We start from the raw sequence: 24,293 nt of genomic DNA, 5'->3' as shown, positions 1-24,293 counted from the left end.
TGGCAGATGTTTCCTTCATCCCCACGAGGAAAATGAATTCCCTGCTTCACATGCCACATCTGTGACAGATATACCAAAAAATTCTTCATACCTGTGGGGAATGAAGAATTCTCTAACACAGCTGTCACACATGACGGCTGCAGTAGAGGATCCAGCTGCCGGCATGCTGTAATTGTTTTTCAGGGAGGGGCTTCAAATATAAGCCCTTCCTTGAAAAACAAGAAAAAATGGTGATAAAAATTTTAAAAAAATACTCACCTTTCTTCAGCTGCCAGGGCTCAGCAGCTTCCAGCCGGCTCTTCTCCTGCACTGCTCTGAGGAGCATTCATCAGTCCGGGATTTAAAATCCCCTCCTGTTGAATGGGCTGCCTCTGATTGGCTGAGCACTGTGACCAAACAGAGGCAGCTCTCAGCTATTGAATGACAGCTGAGAGCTGCCTCTGATTGGTCCCTGCCCTCAGCCAATCAGAGGCAGTACTCACCCATTCATGAATTCATGAATTCATCTGACAGCCAAGATCTAGCTCTTCCCAGCATGGGATTTCCATTCAGGCCACTGAAAAATGCTGTCAATAAGGCATTGACTTGCTGTAAGTTTTAGAGCTTCCATGTTTTCTCCCTTTACTTTATAACTGTTTGCTTGTATTTGTACAGTGTGTCATTTTAATTTGCCTTGATCTTTTCCTTTTTGTAAGCACTGTATCTTTCTGTATTGAAACCACAGACTACAGATGAAAGTTGAGTTGTCTTTGAAAAAAAAAAATGCCATTTCAAATTTTGAACAAGTGCACTCAAAATATATTTCAAAGAAAGTTATTTGACATTGAAGAGAAAATGATCACAATGATAAAGTTTAGGTGTATGGCAGAATTGGGGGAGTGTCCCAAGCATAAAAAGTAATAACCAGATTGAAAAGATCAAATAGCTGTGACAGTGATCATTAAGTCACTGTAAATAAACATAAAGCAAAATGCTGCCCACCTGACAGGGTCACTATAATGAAAGTCTAAAATATCTAATAAAAGTCTAAAATCTAAAATAAGTCTACTGAAATATTAAAATGAATCCTTCTGGTTTCCATAGCACCCACACATTCACATAAGATGACATGGTAAAATATTCCTGTTTATCAGAAGGCCATGCTAAAATGATAATATCGGAATGCTTCTCTTATTCATTAATTTTCTGCCACCCAATGTTTGCATGAAAAGATTCTAGGCAGCTACACTTTTTTCCATAAAAATTTTATTGGATTCAATTCATTCTGAAAATGTCTCTTGAGCAGTAAACGGATGCAATTTAAGGCCCCGTTAAGCACAATCTGTAAAATTCATACTGAGCAAGCTATCATCCCAACCTTTCATTTATAACTGTGGTGTCTGTTTAAATGGAAATCATCCCTTTCTCAGACAACAATATTTTTGCCATGCATATCAGTGGCATGGCTTTTTAACAAACTGTGTGTGAGCTGCCGCTGTCATGCCTTTGGAGCCTTTTAATGGAATAAGATGAGAGGTTTTCATACGTACATACAATTTCTCAGCAGATAAAAACCACTTGCCCCAACTAATCTGCTCTTTTCCAAATTGATATCAAATCCTTGCCCTAGTTAATCCATGACCTCGTCTTGTGGCGTTAGTTCAGATTACAAGGCCAACACCGGCTGTAGCTGCCAAGTTAAACTAGTAGAACTGCATCTTATTTTAGCCTTCTGCTGCTCACACAAACACAAAATCATATTTTATATGTCTTGGTAAATCACAAAATGTGTCACAGTTTAAGCAAAACATTTGGCTTGTGTAATCCAGATCTATTTGCACTTCAACTAATGTGACCCTTCTAAATTCCGGTCTTCACAGTGATTTTACATGCCGGGATAATTGTACTTTGCAATATTGGTAGATTGCAGTACTCTAATACACATTAAGTCTGCTAAAGTTACACTATGGTGTGGAATGAATTTACTTGTGTACAATGTATATTGTGCTATTATGTGGTCTTCCTGGAAGACCACGTCAGCCTTTATGCTGATGACATGGTTCTATTCCTCTCAGTCTCCCGTAATTGCCTCCCATATGTAATCTCAATTATTAATAGGTTCAGAGTCTTCTCTGGTCTACCGATAAATTGGCAGCAGTCTGCATTCATGGCACCTAGGGAAAGGGTATGGGATATGGGGGAAGCGACATGTTGCCTTATTGTGGTTCCATAGTTTATATTTGGGATTTCTCCAGAAATCATAGCTATTTATATGACCGAAATATAGCTTCCTTTGTCCTCTTTCTAAAGGGAAATTCAGAATATGGAGCTCTCTTCCCCTATCTGTTGTGAGGAGAATAAATTCCGTTAAAATGATTGTACTCCCAAACCTACTTTTTGTTCTTGAACCATGGTGAACTCATTATTTTCTTAGTTTATATAGGCTAAGTTGCGTGTGGAAATCTTGCAGCACCCTAAGACCTTATCTGATTTTAAATTATAATATAAAGCTGGCCAACTGAGGTACTTAATGCATTGGGTGTTGGATAAGCAAATATCAAATGCAGAACATCATTTGATACATTATCCCAATATTCCTTGGGAGATTTTGGAACACCATAGGCTACATTCCAGGCAGTTTCTACATATTATTCAGCTAGCTACTCAGGTGTGATGGTCAGCTAAGCAGACAGTGGGTTTTCAGGACCTTCTCTTTGAGACTCCACTAAGGGGAAATAGAGGAATCCTACACTTATATAATCTTCCCGACTCAAGATACTGGGTGGAATATGGGTAACCTCTTTGGAATATCTATTTATTAATGGGGTTTTCATGTCATTTGATCCACTGAAGCAGGCATACCATATAACTAGGTCAGGCTTTTATCCTTATCTTCAGCTATATCACGCTGTCAAAAACCAATAATCATGGCCAGGTCCATCTATTTCACAATATGCCCTGTTAGGGGTACTGTGCATGCAGGGCCCTAAGGAGCTCATTTCTGCCCTATACACTCATCTCAATCAGTCCAAATTTTCTCGGAAGTGGCTTGCATAGAGGAATGATGGAAAGCTCTTATTCCCTTCCTTACTAATAAGAATTGGAACAATGCCCTAGAGTCTCACCTATTTGTGTCTCCTCCAACAAATAATAAACGTATTGAATTACATATATTTTAATATTTCAATATTACCTTATGTCATGGAATATAAAGTGTTAAGTTTCAGAATGCAATAAGTGTATGTTTCTTACCTTGTATTGGACTATTGACCCTTAAATAGAAGACTAAAACCTATGCTTTGTAGTGCCAGTAACTAGGATTTTAAGATAAGAAGTCAACAGACAAATTAAATAAGGCTAAGCTATGTTAACAGAGAAGACACACAACTATTGCAGAAATGTTGTCTAATGCAACAGCAATATCCTGACTTAGGTAATGTCTATGTCTGAGACGGGCCTTAAGAGCTTTGAGAATATTTGGTAGATGTTAATAAGTCTTATGATCAATAAGTATTTTCACCTTTGTAACAGTAAACTACATAACACTAATCTTTGTACCAAGCAACATTTGGATACGCCCTTGTCTTTCTGTATAAGAGTTGGCAATGTTGATAATAAAGTAGAATTTCATTGAGATTCTCACTGGAGAAGTGTCTTGACATAACATGGAGTGACTTCATGCTATTGATAGATAATTGCTAGCAAAATCTTCTCATCACGGGCTTCCATATCTACCAATTTGGCACCTGGCAACGAGGTCATCAGATCGGTACTGGTGTGGTCCGATAACACTTACCAACCAGATTATGTAATATGGGCAGAATCCCTTCCTCGCAGTGTTACCGCTGCATGGTGCCAAATGCCAATTTTGTACATTTAATATAAGACTCCTCTGAGATTCAGGCCTTTTGGACAGATGTGAAATGTTGTTTCTCACACGCAAGACAGTGACGATGGAATAGATAGACAGGCGGACTTCCAGTGTGAACCAATGGTGTAAAATGGTGAACACCATTATCCCATGTGAAAAAATTGTATTTAAAAATAGAAAATGTCCTGAGAAATTCCACAAAGTGTGTGACATATGGTGTAACTCCCTGGATACAGTTGTCTTGCAAAACGCTTACCAGTGTCTCCTAGATCAGATTCGACCTGGTGACAGTGTTGGGTAGTGCAGGAATGATCACATGGGGTATTATGAATGTGTGAAATGTTGGAGTACCCCGCTCCTGCGTTTCTCCCCCCTCCCCACACATTGATTATATTTCCATGAATTCCCATCCCACGAATTCCCATCTCTCAAGGGAAAGAGCTAAATTCATGTGGGGCCTGTGAGACCTTTGCTGTCACGCGAATGTACCTGTAATTTTTTAATTCTATTGATCAAAGTGGGATTTTGTCACTGTATATAATTGTTTTTGTTGCTTGTTATTCTTCAATAAAACAAGTTTAAGAAAAAGTCATGGGTGCCTATTTGTGCTACGTATCTTGGAGAGTTTTCTTATTTGTAATAAGTTGTAAATTTACCGCTAAAAGTCTCTTTTTATAAGTAATTAACATGTGCATTAACAAGATATAAAATGCTCAAATTGCAGAGCAGGTCAAAAAAAGGTGCATTACATTTTTCTGTTAATTGCCATAATATATGGGATATAATTATGTATAGTATATGAGGACATTATAGAGTATAGTTATTACTTTGGAGTTAAATCTACAACACAGTATGTGAGATAAAAGCTACTTAATTAAAGTATAAGCAGAATAATTATAGATAATAGAAACAGAAGATTATTGTCATTATGAATTATTTTAGAGATTTATTAGTTTACATGAAGCAAGAAGGCTTCTATGCCACAGGAACATGAAAGCACGTAAATCCAAATTGGCATTCTTGCTATTTTCTGTGATAAGTTAAAGAAGTTCTCCAGCAGGTAAAATGGTTTCACTTGCTTCAACATAAAGAGCTGAAACTTTGTAATGCTCAATCTGTAATCATTTTATTGTTTCATTTCTGGTAACTGTATAACAGGGAGGCAAGCGAACAATAGTGCTATGTGACATAGAAATATAAACCTCAGCTCTTTCATCTGGGAGGCATTTGTTTGCATCTGAAGTAGACATTACCTTTCTGACTGATTTAACAAGCACTGAATAGATTAGCAGTAATAGAACATGCCTTTTATGAAAAGCCAGATTTATTATGGGCCACAGTAGGGCTATGCCTGCAGGAAGCAGAGGTTAAAAGTTAGCACTTTCCCTGCAGAGCATGTATGTTGACAGGGCACTGAGTGAGAAGTTGCGGCTAGTCCTTGTGTTTCACCTCCCTTGGTGTAAACAGGAATCACTCAATCTGTGATCAACTTTGGTTTACTGTGAATAGAGAAAGTCAGGTTGGAATGATCCCAGGCCCACTCCGCTTCCATTCACTTGAACGACCATCTCACCTGTGTATAGCAGAATAGGTATGAGTTATGCAAAACCTGCTCAAATATGAATGTTTGGGGGCATTCTCACGGTACTTAACCCCTTTATCACCTATGAGATAACCGTACATCATATTTCACCTGGGGGAAGGGAGATGGGGTGTTTAATATGTTAACTTTACAAATAGACTCTTTTCTATTTGTGTCTACCTCTGTGACTTATGTAATACCAGAGAATTATATAAGTTCATATTTGAGCCTAGGACCCCAGCAATGCAACAGTGTTAATGACTGAGCCACCATGCTTGTTCTTCCTCCTTGTTCTTCCTTCTCCTCTTCTCCAGTGGAAAAGGAGAAGGAAGTGAAGGAGAATAATAATAAATAAAGGGAGAAGAAGGAGCAGACAGAAGAGGAGAAAAGGAAGAAGGTGATGGAGAATAATCTCTCCTTCTTATTATTCTCCTTCTCCAGAGAAGTAGAAGCAGGAGCAGAGAGAAGCTTTGTAGTTCAGTGGCTAGCACTATTGCCTTATAGTGCTGGGGTTTTAGATTTACAGCTGATTACGGACAACATCTGCATGGAGTTTGTATGTTCTCTTGATGTTTATTATTCTTTTTCCCCTGTGGAGAAGAAAAAAGAAGTGTGGTTGTTCAGCTGTTAGTTCTGCTGCCTGGCAGTAATGGAGTTCTAGGTTCAAATCTGTCCAAGAGCTACATTTGAATGGTGCCTTTGTGCTTATTTTTCCTGTTCTTTTCCTCATGTAGCCACTGTCAGAATTGGCAGATGGCAGCTGTGTGTGGTTCTGTTTTCTCCCAGTCCTAGTTGAAGCCAGGAGGGGAGACGTGAAGCTGGATTGGATACCTGCTGAAAACAGCGCTTCCGCGCTGTGTGTGCTCCCCTTCACTGACCAAGTGACATGGCCAGAGAGGGGAGAGTTCAGGCATGAGGCGCTATTTTGGTGAAGCTTCTCTAAGCATAGAGAGGGGTTCCATGCCTCAGTGATGCAGTGCTGACACAGATAGCATGTCAACGCTATGAATCATTATCCAAGCATAGGGGAGTAAATGCGGCTAAGCCCACCCACCTCCAAAATTCTGGGGAAGTTTGGCACCATAGGGGCTCACTATAAGTAGGTAAGGGGCTGTATCACAAATACAGAGAGAGCAGATGCAGCAGAGCTTGGTGTGTAGGGCACAAAGATCCAACAGCAGGTTCATAAGAGAACATGGCGACAGCCAGAGTAGTTGGGCTATGGAAGGGCAGTTTCTCCATGCCAGAGAGCTGCCCAAAAGACAAAAACTAGAGGGCCTCTGATGACCAGACAGCCAAAGATGCAGAAACAGCCATACTCTTGGGGGTAAGTGGTTCGCAGCATGTGGGAGAACCGAGTGTCTCCCTCCCTGCAACTGCTTGACATTGCGGCAGCCATTTTGAAGCTTTGTACTGTGTAAGGTGAAATCCTTGGTCAAGGTGGGGGTGATGGACTCATGGGGACTGTTAGTTATGATGCCATAGATTGGGAATGCAAGGCCTTGTGAGGGTTAATTACTGATTAATGTAATGTTTTTCGTTACAGTATGAAGGGATGTTATGTATAGCATTTATAATGATGTAATGAAGTGTAATGCATATGGTGTGTATAATGTGCCTGTGATCCAGAATATGTAATTGCACAGTAAAGCATATGGCAAAGAGTAGCAATACAGATTTAAGTAATATGTGATGCTGGGTATTGACCCGCAAAAAATTTATGATGACCTCTGGGAATGTGAGGTGAAGCCTATGACATATATAGCATTCTCTGAGTAACAACGCTGCTCCTACTGGGCATTGGAGGTCAGGGCTTATGGACGACTATAATGCATGTAGTGATAATGAGTCAGGAAAAGAATAGCTGCAAAAAAAACTAATATTAATGTGAAGTTATGTGCCTTATTGCTGCCAAGGAGGATATGATAGAGGATATGATAGAAATGTATGTGTGATGGCAAGAGACACCCTGCAAAGAGTAAGTGTATTTGGAGTCACAGAACATATATAGAGTACTATTGCTTTAAGAATACTGTCAGTTTAATAGAGTTTACACTAGAGTTATTCCATAACATTAAAGTACATACTCCCTGCTATGGAGTTGTAATATGTTCATTTGCTAATGTTACTTAGTGAAGTTATTTAAAAAAAACATGTGCCTCTTTTGCCTCTGACTGTTATCACCATGTGATCCTTTCTTGTTCCCTGCCTTCCTCAATTGTTATTGGTGGCAGTAGTTTGTCATTTATATAGTAGAGGGCGAACATACCTCTTCTATTGCAGTAGCACCTAAGTGCACTTTGGAGAAGGCTTCTCAATGTTTCAACATGTACCTCACTAGCCAATCCCAGAGATGTCAATACTTGAGCAGCAGGTCACAGCAAGCTAGGAGTGACACTTCCAAGGGGTATTTCTTATATAAAAAGTCAGGACTAAATATATTTAGACCTGCTATATTAATATCAAACCGCAAATCAGACCTGTAAAATAATTTTGGACTTCGGACCACCTAAATAGTATCCCAAAACAATGCATACAAACTTGGAATGATTCTAAAGTTAGTTTTTATTAATATAGAGTTCATTCATACAGAAAGTAATAATTCTTTTTGTCTAATTGTTTGTGTAAAAAAAACTCTTCATCCTCAAAGTGTTCTTGAATGCACGGCATCACAGATGGCTGCAGCAAGTTCAAATAAATGCCACCATCCAGAAAACATCCTCCAAGAGCAACTTCTCCCAACAATCCAGGAGCAATTTAATGATGAACAATACTTTTTCCAGTATGATGAAGCACCATGTAACAAGGCAAAAGTGATAACTAAGTGGCTTGGTGAACAAAACACTGACATTTTGGGTCCATGGCTAAGAAGCTCCCCAAATCTCAATCCTATTGAGAGCCTATGGTTACTCCTCAAAACGTAGGTGAAGAAACAGAAACACAGAAATTGTGATAAACTCTAAACACTGAATACTTGAGAATGGGTTGCTATCACTCAGGATTTGGCCCAGAAGTTGATATCCAGTATGCCAGGGCAAATTGCAGAAGGCTTGAAAAATAAGGTCACCTCTGTAAATATTGTGTCTGTCGCTAAACTTGGTGTATTTAATAAAAACATATGAAATGCTTATAATTGTGCTTCAGTAGAAACATCTGACTAAAAGATTCAAAAACACTGAAGCAGCAAACTTTATGAAAACCAAAATTTGTGTCAGTCTCAAAACTTTTGGCCACAACTGTACACAATGATGACCACCTGAGAATCATTTTCCCATACTCTCCCATCTTATGTTACAGATAACTTCCAAACTTGGATGCTTTAGATAGTATGTTTGAGTGTGTTTCTTCAGTTATGTTTTGTTATACCATGCCCGTTGAGGAGGCCTAAGTAGCTTTGAAAGCGTGTTGTAATATAATTCCTTTCTACTAGATTATTTCATTTCTCTTAGGCCGGCTGCACACGAGCGTGACGGGCTCCGCTGCGGAATATTCCGCGGCGAAGCCCGTCACGGCGCCCCCCAAAGACCCTATACTTACCAGCGTATCCGGCGTCTTCGCTCCCACATGACGCTTCCCCACCCACCGCCACCGCGTCACATGACACGCCCACCGTGTCACATGACGCGGCCGGCCGTGTCATGTGACGCGCGGGCCGCGTCATATGGCGCGGGCCGCGTCATATGACGCGGCGGCGGTAGGCGGGAAAGCGTTTTCACGCTATCTTCCGCTGTGTTACAGCGGGAGATAGCGTGAACGGATGGCTTCCATTGACTGCAATGGAAGCCGTCAGCGCGTACACCAGCGGCAAATAGAGCATGCCGCGGGTGAGGGCGGGAGATTTCACGGTTCGGAATTCCGCGGTGGAATTCCGCACCGTGTGCCCTGAGCTATTAGGTTCAATAGAACCTAATAGCAGCGGGCAACGCAGCGGATTTTCGCCGCGAATTACGCGGCGGAAATCCGTTTGTGGGAAGGAGGCCTTAGGCTGGCTGTACACGACCGGATTTGCATTGCAGATACCTTCTATGCTATGGCATGCTATGGAAAAGTGCTTTTTCCTGCACATGAGCGGAAATTAATTGTGATTTTACGCTTGTGGCGGAAAAATCACAGCATGCTCTATTTTTGACCGGATTCCACACAGACAGCTTCTATTGAAGTCAATGGAAGCTGTCCGACCCACGGCCCTTCCGCAATTGGCATTGCTAGATGATGATGCGGGAAAAGCAGGGGTTTTAAAAAAAAATCTGTACTGTGCATGTCTTACAGCGAGCTGTGCGGACCATCCGCAGTACAGAAGAGAAGACGTAATAAGAGGTACATGCAGACCCTGGCCAGGCAGAGAGCTCCTGCATGTGGAATCCAACTCGGTCCTGTGCAGCTAGCCTTACCGAGAGCAGTAACTTTTTATTCCAGGACTGCAAACTGGTAATACAGGCTTATTCTAAATGCAAACTGTATAGTGGTCTGTGGTTCAATTTCTTGATGACACTCACTGGAAGGTGTGTATTCAGAGCAATTATCCCAGAATTCTGTATCAGCTCTTCAATGGCATGAACTCTTATATATCTCCTATTATTTCTTTATTTTACTTATTAAAATGTGCAGCACTGCACATAAATTGTCATCACTTAACAGAGATTGTCACCATCTAGCATTAGGCCCTGTCCAAATTGGGTCTCACAATCTAAATTTACCTATTAATACATTTTATGAAACTGGCTAATTTATCTTGTAGGCATGCTAAAAGCTAATTCCTTTCCAGCGAACTGTGCATAAAGAGTATATATATATATATATATATATATATATATATATATATATATTAGAGGAAAGTTAAAAAGAAATACAGTTTTATTCAGTAGAGCAGGGGAATCTAAACAAGTGAGAAAAAAAAGGACACAAAGTTTTATGTAAAATGGATGCTTTATGGCTTTGGGTGCCCACAGGCTCTAAATCAAGAAAAGAAAACTATATGCGAGGAAGTCAGCACACAACTACGTTCAAGTAATAGGCATGAACTTTATGTCTGTATTTACTCAGCATGATTCGCTTGTACTCTGCTAGACAAGCTGCAGGGAATCAGACATCATCTGTGATAATGACCAAGATTAACTGTCATAAAGAACAATGATGACATTTAAGTGTGATTTGGATAATTTCATTACTATATGAATAAAATGAACTAAGAAACATTCATTGGATGAAATTACCCATAATGCCACAATATTTTTTTTGTATGTGCTGAAAAAAATGGTGATAGCTATATCTCCATAATAACAAAAGATGGAAATGGAACAACATAAGTAATATATGCTCTCATTTATCTATATAAAAACTGACCCTTAAATTAATAACCTTGCCCATGAAGAGAGAAATGGCATAAGATTTGTTTAGAGAGGCTCAATTCACATGAGCACTACCCAACAATATATTTTTTAAACAAAAATCAACTTGACCGAAACAGAAAGCAAGTTTTTTTTTAAACTTTAGACGTAAGGGTAAATCCCGAATTCTAACTGGAAGGTGGTGGGACAGTGATGTGCAACATGCAAATCCCACTCCATTAAAAATGGAAGACTCACCATCAACAAAATAAGGACAATAAATGGAACGCATAAAGTCCTATCTACATAGAGACAGATGCACACTTGCCCTTCCAGTTAGGAGAAGTGTATGCTACTAATATGTACAGTCCAATATAACCAATATTACGGTCAGCAGATAGCAGGCCTATAGTGATGTTGTGCAGCGTATTATCACACTGCAGGCTATACATTAGAACACAGTACTGATTAGATGGCAGTCACAGATTGAAAAAGTACAGTCACATTCAGTGCTTTACAAGTGATGTGTTCTTTAGTTGGAGTTGTTCTCTTTCCTTTTTACCTCCGTCTAGCCCAGACCAACAAGATAATTCTTCCCATTCATTACTGTTTGCTGCTCAGACATCTTTGACCACTTCATTTTCTCACAAAGCTACATAGCAACAAAAATTAATTCAGATCTCAGATCCAACTCTCAAATAAATTCAGTGCTCAGAGTAGACACTAAAATTAAAGCAGACCTCAGGCCAGACCCCTCAATTAATTTACATCTCAGCCCTAAAATTTTCCCATCTGAGGCCAGACACTCATTATAAATATTGCAAATGGATGTGAATAAGTTGGTGGCTTAGGCAGAAAAGTGGCAAATGAGGTTTAACTCTGATGAATGTAAGGTTATGCACATAAGCAGAAGAAATACATGTCACCATTACACACATTAAATGGAAAACCACTGGGTAATACTTACAAGGAAAACGTCTTGGGGATTTCAGTTAATGGTAAAAACGCATGACTTCTGCCTCCTGGGGTTTTTGCCTTCCTCTGGATCAACTAGGGGTTGAAACAGGCTGAACTAGATGGACATTGTCTTCATTCAGCCTAACATACTATGTAACTATGTAATGAAACCAATGATTTTCAATGGTTTCATTCTCATAACTCACCTAGACGAGCTGTCCAGCTCTTCTCTCCATCCCTGGCAGTCATCTTCTGTCTTCTGGAGGTCAGGGATTGAAAAATCCCCACCACCAGAAAGTGCTGTCTCTGATTGACCAATCATAGGCAGCACTCAGCCATTCATTGATGCAGAAGCAGCGTCCAGCTGTCATTGAATGACAGCTGAGCGCTGCCTATGATTGGTCACAGCGCTCGGCCAATCACAGGCAGCGTGTAGCCATTCATGCCTTTCTTGAGTGTAACAATATCACATGTTATTATAGTCACTAATTATTTCAGAAGCGTGGTTGATCCAGGGATTATTCTAACTGCCAGATTAAAGTTGGGAACTTCTCTTAAATGGCTTCTACCTCATTGTTTTTTTTACCTTTCTCTGAATCAACATTTGGGGATAATAGGCTGAACTGGATGGACATATGTCTTTGGCCTAACATACTATATTACTTAAATACACGTATGTATTGTCATACATACAAAATAGGGCTTTCCAACTGCATTTCTTTTCTTTCTTTTCTTCTTCTTTGAGCAAAAAAAATAAATGCTTCAGCTTTTTTCCCCATTGCTTTCAATAGATTTACAAAACCATGGAATGCTGTACTTTTGTCACCATTCTGCTATGATTCCATTTTATTACACCGGAATAAATGATGCAGTATTAAAAAACAAAACCATAAGAGAATAGAAGCAAAGGGACAGCATTCTTTTTTTAAAACCTTTTGAGAGCAATGGGGAAAAACTGATCCATTTAGTTCAATTCTTCTACCCTAAAGACAGTACAGACAGACATAATTCAGCTGGAAAGTCCTAATCCTGTGCGAATTGGTCATAATATCTGTTCTATATGTATATCTGTCTATCTATAGATATAAATATATGATTCTGGATTCAAGGATTCAAAGAAGTTTTATTGGGAGATTTGCAGGTCTAAATATAAGTCAGTATTGCCAAAGTAATTAGAAAGTAGGGAGATGCAGACAATTGTGTTTCTGCTTGTCAGAATTACCCATGTGAACTTTGCCCACTGACAAAAATTCCTCATGTGGATCCACTCCAAAAGCTGCGTTAGAAAGACACAGCTTTTGACGGGTTTCTTAGAGGTTGAATTAACATGGAATTTTCTGTAGTCAAGTCCGTTGTGTGAACATACCCTACGAAGGAAGGGGGAATGGACTTTCTGACTGTCAGGAAGTAGAAGGCAGAAGCAGGCTCTTCAAACACCCCACTAGTAACTACAACTCTTTCCACTAACTAGTCAGCATGGCAATACTACAGGGTTTATATGTAGTTAAAATACTGGATTTTCACTGGCTATCATTAGAATGTCTCTATTGTGGGGTTTGCTTTTTGTATTTGTTGTATTTGTTTCTTACACAACCCCTTGAAAAACACAATAGTACTCAAGTCATACACATATCACAGATTCAAAATTTGCTAGCACTTTCCTTTGAACGGTCACCATCTAGTGTACTCTATGGATATGCACTTGCTCTAACTTTGAGATGGAAAACTTGGAGACTTTGTTGTGTATTTGATATCTGTTTCACATGTCTGTTGTGTTCCCTTCCAAGAACATAATCATTTGAAACCCCACCATAACATTTTGAAGACAATGTACTTTAGTATTTTTAACTCCTTAGGGACAAAGCAAATATATGGCACTTGGTCCTGGGCTTTAATCCCTGCTGATAGCAAAAATATGGCACAGGATTAAAGCCTCTGCTCCTGCAATCAAACAATTAAAAACCACTTCTGCCTTCTCCTTTCCAGGCTACACAGCGATCAATGAGTGCTATGTACTAAAAAGTGAAAAAGGAAGTATTATTTCCACTACGCGACCCAGCAATCATGTGACCCCCAGGTACCCCCATCCCAGTAGACCCAGATCAGCAATGCTAGTGACTATTGTCACCACAGGGAGATGCTGCTCTTATGGATGCCCCAGCTACAGTGGGAAAGTGTGAAAGACAATGTGAATAACCCTCAGAGGTCTTATATGAAATCATGAGGGTCATAGATGGTAAAAAATAGTTACAGAAATAAGTAAAAATAATTAGAGAATAAAATAAAAATATATACATAAAAAAGAAAATGACCCAAAACCAACACCAACCAAAACCTTTATTGTATGCGCCCTGTAATCCAAAACCATACATATAATACATCAAAACATCCAAAACAAAATAAGAAACCCATTCTCTTACTGTAATTTAGCGTAAATATACTAATTTTAAAACAAATACATAAATGTTAAAAAAATAATTCTTTAAGCTAAACTAAAAAATGTAAAAAAAAAAAAGTCAATGAAAAGAGATATTAAAAAAAATGTATCCCTATATACCATGGGGAAAAAAATTGTAGCTGAAGGAAAAAAAAACACCACATGGGTAAAATCCCTAAAAAAGTGTGTGGTCCTTAAGGGGTACTATAAGAATAAGAAATCACAGTACTTTAGTAAATCAAAATTAGCGTTCATGATATATCCTATGATAATTTGACCACTGGGGAGGGGAAAGTTCTATTTATTTTTGGAGTGACTTTTTACATATGAATGATGTTGGGTATCCCAGTAAAAAGATAGAACTAGTTCTGAGCTGATTGTATGCGTCGTCATGTCTCTATTTCCAAAAAATTGATGATGTGCAGATTTGATGATGTGCAATCATAAGAGCTCAATATGAAACTATTAAGTTTCATACACTGCACCCTCCGTGCCATGTTCCTGTAATTAATATTAATATTCAATATGATTTGACTTTATACATGTTTTAATCCAAATAAATGAAACCTGCAGAATCCTAATTTATAAATAATAACAATTTATAAAAATGTTCTTTTAGAACATTTTTAGATTTCAAAACAATTCTGAGCTGTTCCAGCAGTTATAGCCAGTTTGATATATGAAGGTATATTCCTATGCAGGTGATTGCACTAAACTTTGGCTCCATTGGGCTAGTGCAGTATCCACAAGTAGCCAATACATTGACTTATTCTAACATTGCAATGTAAACAAGTTTAACAATATTTTCATGGAGTAAGACTAGCCCATATTCAGTCAGTAACAACTTTAGGGTGCGTTCACACGAGCGCATAAACGGCGCGTTTTTGCGACCAAACGTATATACGTGACCATCTGAGGCAATGGTTTCGAATGTATTCGTTCACATGTGCGATTTTACGGCGTGTAAAAACGGCAACTCGAAAAAAAAATGGAACATATGCGACCGAAATACGCGGCAACGCATATTCAATGGCCGAAAAGATAGTTTGCAAAGTAGGAACAAACGAAAATACGCTTTCTAGCTCTGGTCGTGATCGTCGAAAAACGTTCTCTCCGGTGATTATACGTTGCGCTCGTGCGAACGTAAATACGCCTACGCTCGTGTGAACGCACCCTTAGGCTGATACTGGCTCAGTCACAGCATAGGCAGCTTAAAGAACAATCAATAACATCAATCAATAATAATATTAGTTTTTTCCCCCCTTTTTCCTCTCCTCTGATAGCAGGCTATATATTTTCAAATGTTAAGTTTTTCCCATAGGACCATAAATAAGGTCAGCGTACCATTGGTGACTATCTATGCTTAGCTTCACCTGCATTTCAGCTATGACAATACACTCTAACTTGGTCCAACATCTTTGTATTAAACTGTTTCAGGGCTTAGTCACATGGGTGCATCCGGGCGCTGATGCACCCGTCTTCCTGCATAAAGAAGACGGCCGCACTTCAGGTGCGGATGACTCTCCACAGCGCCGGAAGAAAGAACACATGACCGGCATGGAGCCGGTCATGTGTTCTTCCTCCACACCTGCAGTGCAGCCGTCTTATCCTGCAGGAAGACGGGCGCATCGGTACCTGGATGCGCCCGTGTGACTAAGCCCTCAGTCGCACTGTATACTGCAAATTCTTTAAATAACAGCAAGTGCAGATATTAACTTGCGGTTTGTTGCAAATAGGATAATCGATGGAAATAAGCATAAGCTCTACATTCCTATGCTTTCAAGTGACCCTCAGGTTTTGGAAGAAAATTCTGTAGGGGGTTTATTACTATCAGTTGTTCTTCTCCGTTCCTCCAACCCACCAGTTCTAAGCTCTGTTTTCAGAGATTGCTGCCACAATCTCCAAACTACTTAATCCCCCATAGTGTATTGATAATGTTAGGCCTGTGTCACACGAATATATTAGGGCATCATTTTGCACGCACAATATGCAGTGAATAGAACCCATTGAATTCAATGGGTTTGTTCACATAAGCACATTTTGCATGCTTTTTTTTTTTAGTGCAAGTAAATGTGCACCATGCTCTATTTTCATGTGCATGTGCACATGAAAGTAGCTCATATTGAGTTAATTAACTTAATTGCTCATTTCAATGAATGGGAGCATGCAAAAACGATAGTAAAAAGCACACATGCGTACACAAATATGAAATACTCATCATGCAAATATATGCGTTAATCCCTTATGTGACACCAGTCTTGGATGGCTGAGAACAGGGCCCAAAACTGGTGGACAGAGGGACAGCAGGGACGACCAACTGCAGGTAATATAACCCCCTAATCTCCTGGCCCAGAACAAAATTTTGTCCAGAAGCCGGAAGACCGCTTTCAGTAGCTGCACAGTGGTGTCTCGTGATAATTTTCAATCTGCCTGTCCTCTCTGCCTGATCACGCGGTGATGGCAAAATCCATTGAGAAGTTTAGGAGGAGACTAGACGTCTTTGTCGAGTGGAAGGATATTACAGGATATAGACATTAGATGACCAGCGGGTCTTGGAGTTCCGGGTCTTACACTCAGGTAGGAACTATCAAAGGTTGATCCAGGGACTATTCTGCCATTATGGAGTCGGGAAGGAATTTTCCCCAAATGGGCTAATTGACTTCTGCCTCTTGGAGTTTTTGCCTTCCTCTAGATCAACTAGGGAATGGTAATAGGCTGAACTAGATGGACATTGTCTTCATTCAGCCTAACATACTATTTTACTATGTATACTATTAACAAACCAGCCTGTTTCTGATTATGCCTTTTTGAAATTTGCATGATCTCCAGCCGGCGTGACCTAAAGGCAAACAGACGTTATATCTTTTACCTATGACTTTTAGAGGGGTGGGTTATATTAGGATATTTTTTTTTCTTCTCTAGAAACAGTGCTCTTCATATCTGTAGGCTGTGCCTGGTACTGCAGCTTAGTCCTATTCAAGTGAAAGATGCAGAAATGCAACACAACAGCTATGGTGAATAGTGAGATAGCTGGGAACCTGACCAGAAAAGCCATACAAGTATGAAGAACAAAAGGCTTTCCTAAATGGTGTTCTTCACTTAGAAAAAGCCATCCTTATAGAGGCATAAGAACCATATTTGGGTACATAACAACATGAGAAACTATTCCTTATTGGGGTTATGTATTAATTTTGTAGCTCCATTGTTGATAGTGGATTCATGGTTGTCACTACGGAAATACAGTAAATAACTAGAAAAACAATCGCATGCAAGAAAAGTTTCTTCTTTTCAAAGAACAAATGTATTTTAGTTCATAGTTGCTAAAATATATATATTTGTAAAGAATATGCACCATATCATCTCAAAAATTTGCAAAATTCGAAGAAATATAATACATGATAACATATGCATTACGGTTTTGAAAATAACTTTTCAATCAAGGCCTCCATAAATATTTATAGGTCAAATCACTTCCCAAGTAATATGCAGTATTTTTGTTGCTCGTGAACAATTTTTATGCTAGATTATCAAATCACAAATACATCTGTCTTTTATTTTTCATTTACTTCTGTGTTTTATTGCAACTCGTAGAGACTGTGTGTGAATCTCTTTAAAGTATGCTCTTCTTCTGATTGATATTTGCTGAAATTACCTTTAGAAGTATTATATTAATCAACGTGTTTGTGTTACGTATATGTCAAAAATACATTTTGAGCAAATAAAAAATGTTTCATGTTTGGCGAGTGTAACAGACAAAAAGTAATATTCCCCTGTATAAGTGACAAAAGCCAATGAATACCAAATGTCTATGACTAAGCTATTCATCAGTTCTACCACTTCACTAACCCACATTGTCAACAAGCATTTACTGTACACTATATAGTATGCTTTATGAAGGACCAACCTCTGCTCTGCATCTGACTGCCAGAGTACACTGGAAAATAACTATATCCTTAAAGGAATACTGGCGAGTGTATGTCCTTCCAATCCAAACCAGAATCAACCTGCCCTCTTCCTATCAACCACTTACCCCTAAATCCACAATTTTGTACATGGTTGTAAAAGTCCAGAAGGTGTCTGATACATGCAAAGATAGTGATGGAGAAACAAGTGTATTTCTGGCAGATTTGCTGCCCTGGGCACTTGCCCTCATATTGGAATGACTGTTCAGCTTTTCAACACCATCTTAGGTCTAACAGTCTGTGTTGATTAATTTCCATATATAAACTCTGACTACCTTTAGCTACCACTAAGGGAAGCTAAGAAAGTTACAGCACAGTGTTTTATTTAGCATTCACTATACAAAGTGTAGGCAGAAAGCACCTCAGTTCCCCATTGTGGTAGCTGAAGGCATCCAGAATTTTAACATTTAATTCCATTACTGTGGATGGGATTTGGAGCTCCGTATCAAAAGGAACAGAGCTATGCCAACTATAAGGCTTCGGTCAGACGAGCGAATTTTTTAGCAGATGAATAGCCGTGTTAAAAGAAAAATCACACATTGTTTGTAGAAAAATTGCGTGAACAGGTGAATTTGCACGTGCATTTCCTATCTTTTGCCGCTGCAATTATTTAGTGCTTCTAAAAAACATACATGTGAACGCTTTCATTAGAAAGCATTGGTTCTAATAGAGCCGCCTTTTAAGCGCGCCTATTCATGCACTAACAAAATCGCTCATCTGACCGAACCGTGAAGCTGTGTTATGAAATTAATCAATGCAGAATTTTGGACTCACTGGGATTTAAAATAATGGTGTTCAAGTATGGACATTTTCTGAGTTACTGAATATATACAGTTTTGTTCCACCCCATGTGCTTGGTGACATCCCATAAACCTGTCACATGGGCTTCTTCTGTAAAAACCCCAGGGTAAGTTTATGGGACATCACCGAGGATGTCCCTGTCCGGACTTCTATTGGCTGCAGACGTCACGTTAGTAAACAACCCACATGACTGCTGCAGGCAGACCAGAGTAGCGGCAAAGGAGCAGAATGCAGTGCGAGTGGAGTTTTTTTTTTCTTTCCTATACAATGTATTCCCACACTATCACTAATGTTTGGGGTACTCAGAAAATCCCTTTCAACTTTCAGGTTAATATGTTACATGTATCTAAAATAAAGTATTAGACTTAGATATTACAATCTGTATATCTTTATTGAGCAACATTTATAGAAAAAAGAATGATTATGAACATTCATTTTTAAAGACCGCCAGATATACATTTATTGTCTGGGATTATAAGCAATATAATTTTGCCAAAAGCAGTAAATAACAAATCTGTCATTATGACATGATGAAATTTTACCAACTAGATCAATGCTAGAATATTTGTAACTAATTACACAAAATGTGTAGATTTAATTTCAAAGAGGCAAGCTGCACAGTAAATGTCTAGTGATAAGAGCCCAACACACATGCAGTTCAAGCAAGTATAGCTGAAACAGATGTTACTGAAGCATATGCCAGAGTTTATAGTACAGCAAGGCTGAAAACAGAGAAATCAAAGCAACTACGTTGAAACGTGCCTTTTATAGCAGCCACATTCCTACACTCGTAACAATAAATGGCACACATTGTGTGTACGGTATTATACTTAACCATTAATCTGCTGTCATATATCGTATTAGATCTATGTTGCTCCAAAGAGAGCTCAACTGTCCAATAGCTTCCAGCTATTAAAGGATCATCTCTTTAGGTCCCCCAAGTTTCATGAGAATAGCGATGGCCACAAAAGGGAGGAACAGGAAGATCAGGCCACTTAGAGCAGTCTGCGTAACTCATGGGCTTAGCTGTAAAAACACATATAGGCTATTTACCTGATAGATGCTGGTTTGGAAAAAAAAAATCACTTTTTATCCAACAGAACCTACTTCTAGTACTAAAACCCTAAAAACTAATTACCACTCTTTAATCGGGAATGTATAGAAATAGAGCTCCGGGCAATGTGCAGAGTATGCATCTACTTGCCATTTTAAGCCATTTTTATCTCATCATTTGAAACTTTCTGATGCTCATGGTTAATTAAAGGGTTAATTCTTTATTACCTAATAGTCTATTAAATTGCTCAATAGTAAATTTTGGTTGTTTCTGGTGATCCTACCCACACAGAGGCTCCTAGAAAAGTTGGCACTGAACAGTTGCACAGTTTGATCTGCTATTAATGCCTATTAGAGTTGAGCGAGCATACTCGCTAAGGGCAATTACTCGCGCGAGCATTGCCCTTAGCGAGTACCTGCCCGCTCGGAAGAAAGGATTCGGGTGCCGGCGGGGGGCGAGGAGCGGCGGGGGAGAGCGGGGGGGCGGAGGGGGGATCTCTCTCTCTCCTCCCCGCTCCCCCCTGTTCACTCCCGTAACTCACCGCTCCCCCGCGCCGGCAGTCAAATCTTTTCTTCCGAGCGGGCAGGTACTTGCTAAGGGCAATGCTCGCTCGAGTAATTGCCCTTAGCGAGTATGCTCGCTCATCTCTAATGCCTATATCACATGGATTTTTTTTAAGTCGAGGTAAAGTTAAAGGGGGACAATCCCATATTGTGAGACAATTACCTAAGAAAGGAAATGCAGTATTATCAACACAACATGGTGGTATTCAGGTACAACATTTAGACCTTTTTTGGTTCTGCCAAGGTAGATATGTAGTTAAGGTAAAGCATATTCTCAAAATACATTTCTCAAGGACCTTAAAAGCATGGCTTTCTTTTGAATAATATCATTTTGTTAGAGGTCTTCTAAGGGGTTTTCTGTGCTGGCACTCTTAGCAATCAGTTGTATTATGTGGGGAACCCAATATAAGAGTTCCAATTCCTCCCAGCATGACCCAATGGGGATTGAAATCAATAGGCTGGTAATAAATTGTAGGGTCTTACTCTTTAAAGCTGTTTGGCACCTTGGCTAAAACGAGAAAGTTTTGAAAAAGGGACCCCATTTATAAACTTAGAATTCCCTAATAGAGCCTTTGAAAATGGGTCTTCAAAACCACACAAACCCTATAAATGTTTCTGACTATCAACACTGCACGTGTCTATAATGTCGGCTGTTATGTGATGCCTTTATATAAATGTGCTTACAAATTTGTAACAGTATCAAATGTACAGTATAACATTGGACAATGTTTGTACAACAACAAACTATAAACATATCTGAAAGTTTAGCAAATAGAAGAAACTTCCAGGACATGTGGTGACTTATTGTTAATACAGTGCTAAGCTTTAGTTATCTAGTTAAATGATATTATACAGATAGACAGCTGTAAATACTGCAAGCAGTTTATTGTAGCCGGACCTACAGCCTGCAAATCGTGTTATAACTTTAATACAGTTTATCTTGGCAGCAGTAGCAACACCTTGCAGCAATTACTTACATTCTCCTAGTGTTTCCACTTCAATGCTTGGACTATAGCTTCCATAATCTTGGGAAGATGATGTGCGGATTTGGAAGACATATACAGTTCCTGGTTTCAGGTTATGAACAGTTACTGTTGATAAGGGTGTCTTCACTGTGGAGTAACTTTGGTCTCTTTGGTCCTACGAGAGAACAAGATAATTTATGTTAAGAATTCCCCCAAACTGTTGCTGCAGAACTGGTTAACTTTACTGTCCTGTCTGGCCACTCTGTAAACATTCATGCATAATACAAGGTACTGGGCTAGATGTATATAACACAATGCCAAGACTCAAAGCACTCTTCAATAGCTGCAGGCCAAACTCATTCCTTTAATAGACAAATCCCTATTATTAGAGAATGGAAGTAATATGTTATCTGAAAGCAAGTGATTTTCAAGTTGTATATTTGAATTTTGATTACAATGCGGGGAAAATCTATATTACTCGGCTAAGAAAGCAATGTAATGCAAGGTGGCTATCTATTGCTGTTATCAGTTATAACCAAATGAAATGCGCCAAAATGTGTTAGAGTTAAAAGAAGTGCATTAATCTTCCTAACATGGATGAGCTTTGATATACCTGCTTGCATTGAGCAGCATATCAGTTCTTCAAAATCAGAATATAGCTATTAAGATAGTTCTGCTCCTTATTCAGAAAATGGGCTGAACATTGTAGAGGGCTCCTAAAGTCTGATGAATACTATGATGGATATTAAAGATTAAGGTTTCTGGCTGGGGATACATTGTACAGATGGTGAGGATAAGATAAGTGTTTTTTGCAATGTTCTGTTCTGAAATCCCCAAACCCCTTCCCCCACACCTGGAAGACATCTTCTGATACTTTTAAGCTGTCTTTCTACTGTAGTACTGTAGTAAATTATCATCTTCTCCCCATATAAAATGAAATCATTAAAGATCTATTTTTAATTGATGGGTACACCATTGTGTGGATCAGCATATATGTGAGACCAGTAGGGATCCTGGCCCCAAGACCTTCTCTCATCTGCACTGTATGTGTATATGTCTATTTCTGATACTGTACTGCCACACCATTCAAATAAATATGGCTGAGCTATGGTACCTAAAAAATATGAATACATGTGTCACTGAGTTGATAGTATAAGATTATCAATATAGGTATTATGGGAGCACTGTAGTCTCTTTGTTCTTGTTGATCAGTGGAGGTCCCAAACAGAAATGTATATCATACTTTCTAACTCTTGAAAATTGTCTCCAGGAAGACCTAATAATACGGTGCATGTAACGTGGTGCGCAGAATTAATTTTTTTGCAAAAACGCACCCTTTTGCATATAACATCTCCGTATTTACTAAGAGAATGAACACTGCTTTTACCTGGAGATGCAAAGCAGGGTTTTCACTACAAATCAGTCTTATAAACACACATTGCATTATTCGATGTCACTTATGGTCCCCTCTAAGTAGACACTGTACAACCAATAATACATAACATACCTCAACCCTTTATGCAAACTCCAGACCAATCTCCACCTGTAAACAGAACCCAGACCAATCCCCCTATATAGCACGCCCAGATCAGGCCCCTATACATAAACCCAAGACTAGTCCCCCCTGTATATAGACACTAGACCTACAGTACCTCCATGACACAGTTAAATCCAGCTATATGTGTGTGCTTTTGTAGCGACCCAGACCGAGGCGGCATCTAAACACTAGGGAATAAGATGGTTGTTAATGGTGGCTCTACTGCTCCTCCTGGTAGATGGCGAAAAATGGTGGTCTATTGGGCTAATCTACACCAGTGGTAAAAATAATAAATAAAAAAAACGACAGGCAGCTGTTATGGCCTACTACCCATGGAGTCGGGTAGGAGAAGATGTTAGTTGCGTGACGCCAGTCAGTATATTGGTAGGGACTCAAAAATAATAAATATAAAAATTGGACAAATAAACAAAAATGGGGGTAGTAGTCCTCACTCTCCTTTAGTGTTATGTGATACCTCAGTGCGGTTGTTATAGGTGGTAGGAAGCACTCCAGGAAGCAGACTTTAGAGGAAAAACAATTACAAACTTTATTAGGAGAATTTGTTGTCCCAATAGCAGTTATACTATTTCTAGAGATGAGCGAGCACCAAAATGCTCGGGTGCTCGTTACTCGGGATGAACTTTTCGCGATGCTCGAGGGTTCGTTTCGAGTAACGAACCCCATTGAAGTCAATGGGCGACCCGAGCATTTTTGTATATCGCCGATGCTCGTTAAGGTTTTCGTTTGTGAAAATCTGGGCAATTCAAGAAAGTGATGGGAGTGACACAGCAACAGATAGGGCAGGCGAGGGGCTACATGTTGGGCTGCATCTCAAGTTCCCAGGTCCCACTATTAAGCCACAATAGCGGCAAGAGTGGGCCCCCCCCCCGCACTGTCAGCATAAAGATCGTTCTCCTCTGCCATAGCTGTAACAGCTGTGGCAGAGAAGAACGATGTTTGCCCATTGAATTCAATGGAGCCAGCAATACAGCAGGTTCCACTGAAAGCAATGGGCTGCCGGCGATCGCGGGATGAATTGTCGGGAAGGGCTTAAATATATAAGCCCTTCCCTGCAATTCATCCAGAAATGTGTTACAATAAAAATATATACCGGCGTATAAGGCGACGGGGCGTATAAGACGACCCCCCAACTGTCACCTTATACGCTGGGAATACAGCGGAGCAAAGAATAAAAATCATTACTCACTTCTCCTAGCGTTCTGCGGTGCTGCTGCAGGCTGTCGCTCCCTCCTGGTGC

The 24,293-nt window shown here is 39.5% G+C and overlaps 1 protein-coding gene across 1 annotated transcript in view; it reads right to left on the bottom strand.

The window, feature by feature from the left end:
- Nucleotides 1-24,293, bottom strand: part of EPHA10 (EPH receptor A10) — a 720,654-nt gene that overhangs the window by 125,512 nt on the left and 570,849 nt on the right. The window contains exons 8-9 of the mRNA XM_066574828.1: nucleotides 21,511-21,673; nucleotides 17,224-17,229 (exon numbers count right to left, since the gene is read on the bottom strand). Of these exons, the coding sequence (XP_066430925.1) occupies nucleotides 17,224-17,229; nucleotides 21,511-21,673 (169 nt within the window). The remainder of the gene's footprint in view (nucleotides 1-17,223; nucleotides 17,230-21,510; nucleotides 21,674-24,293) is intronic.

Source organism: Eleutherodactylus coqui, chromosome 1, assembly GCF_035609145.1.
Source record: "Eleutherodactylus coqui strain aEleCoq1 chromosome 1, aEleCoq1.hap1, whole genome shotgun sequence".
Lineage (NCBI taxonomy): Eukaryota > Metazoa > Chordata > Amphibia > Anura > Eleutherodactylidae > Eleutherodactylus > Eleutherodactylus coqui.
The sequence above is the reverse complement of the archived record's forward strand: the minus strand, read 5'-3'. Positions and strand labels throughout refer to the sequence as shown.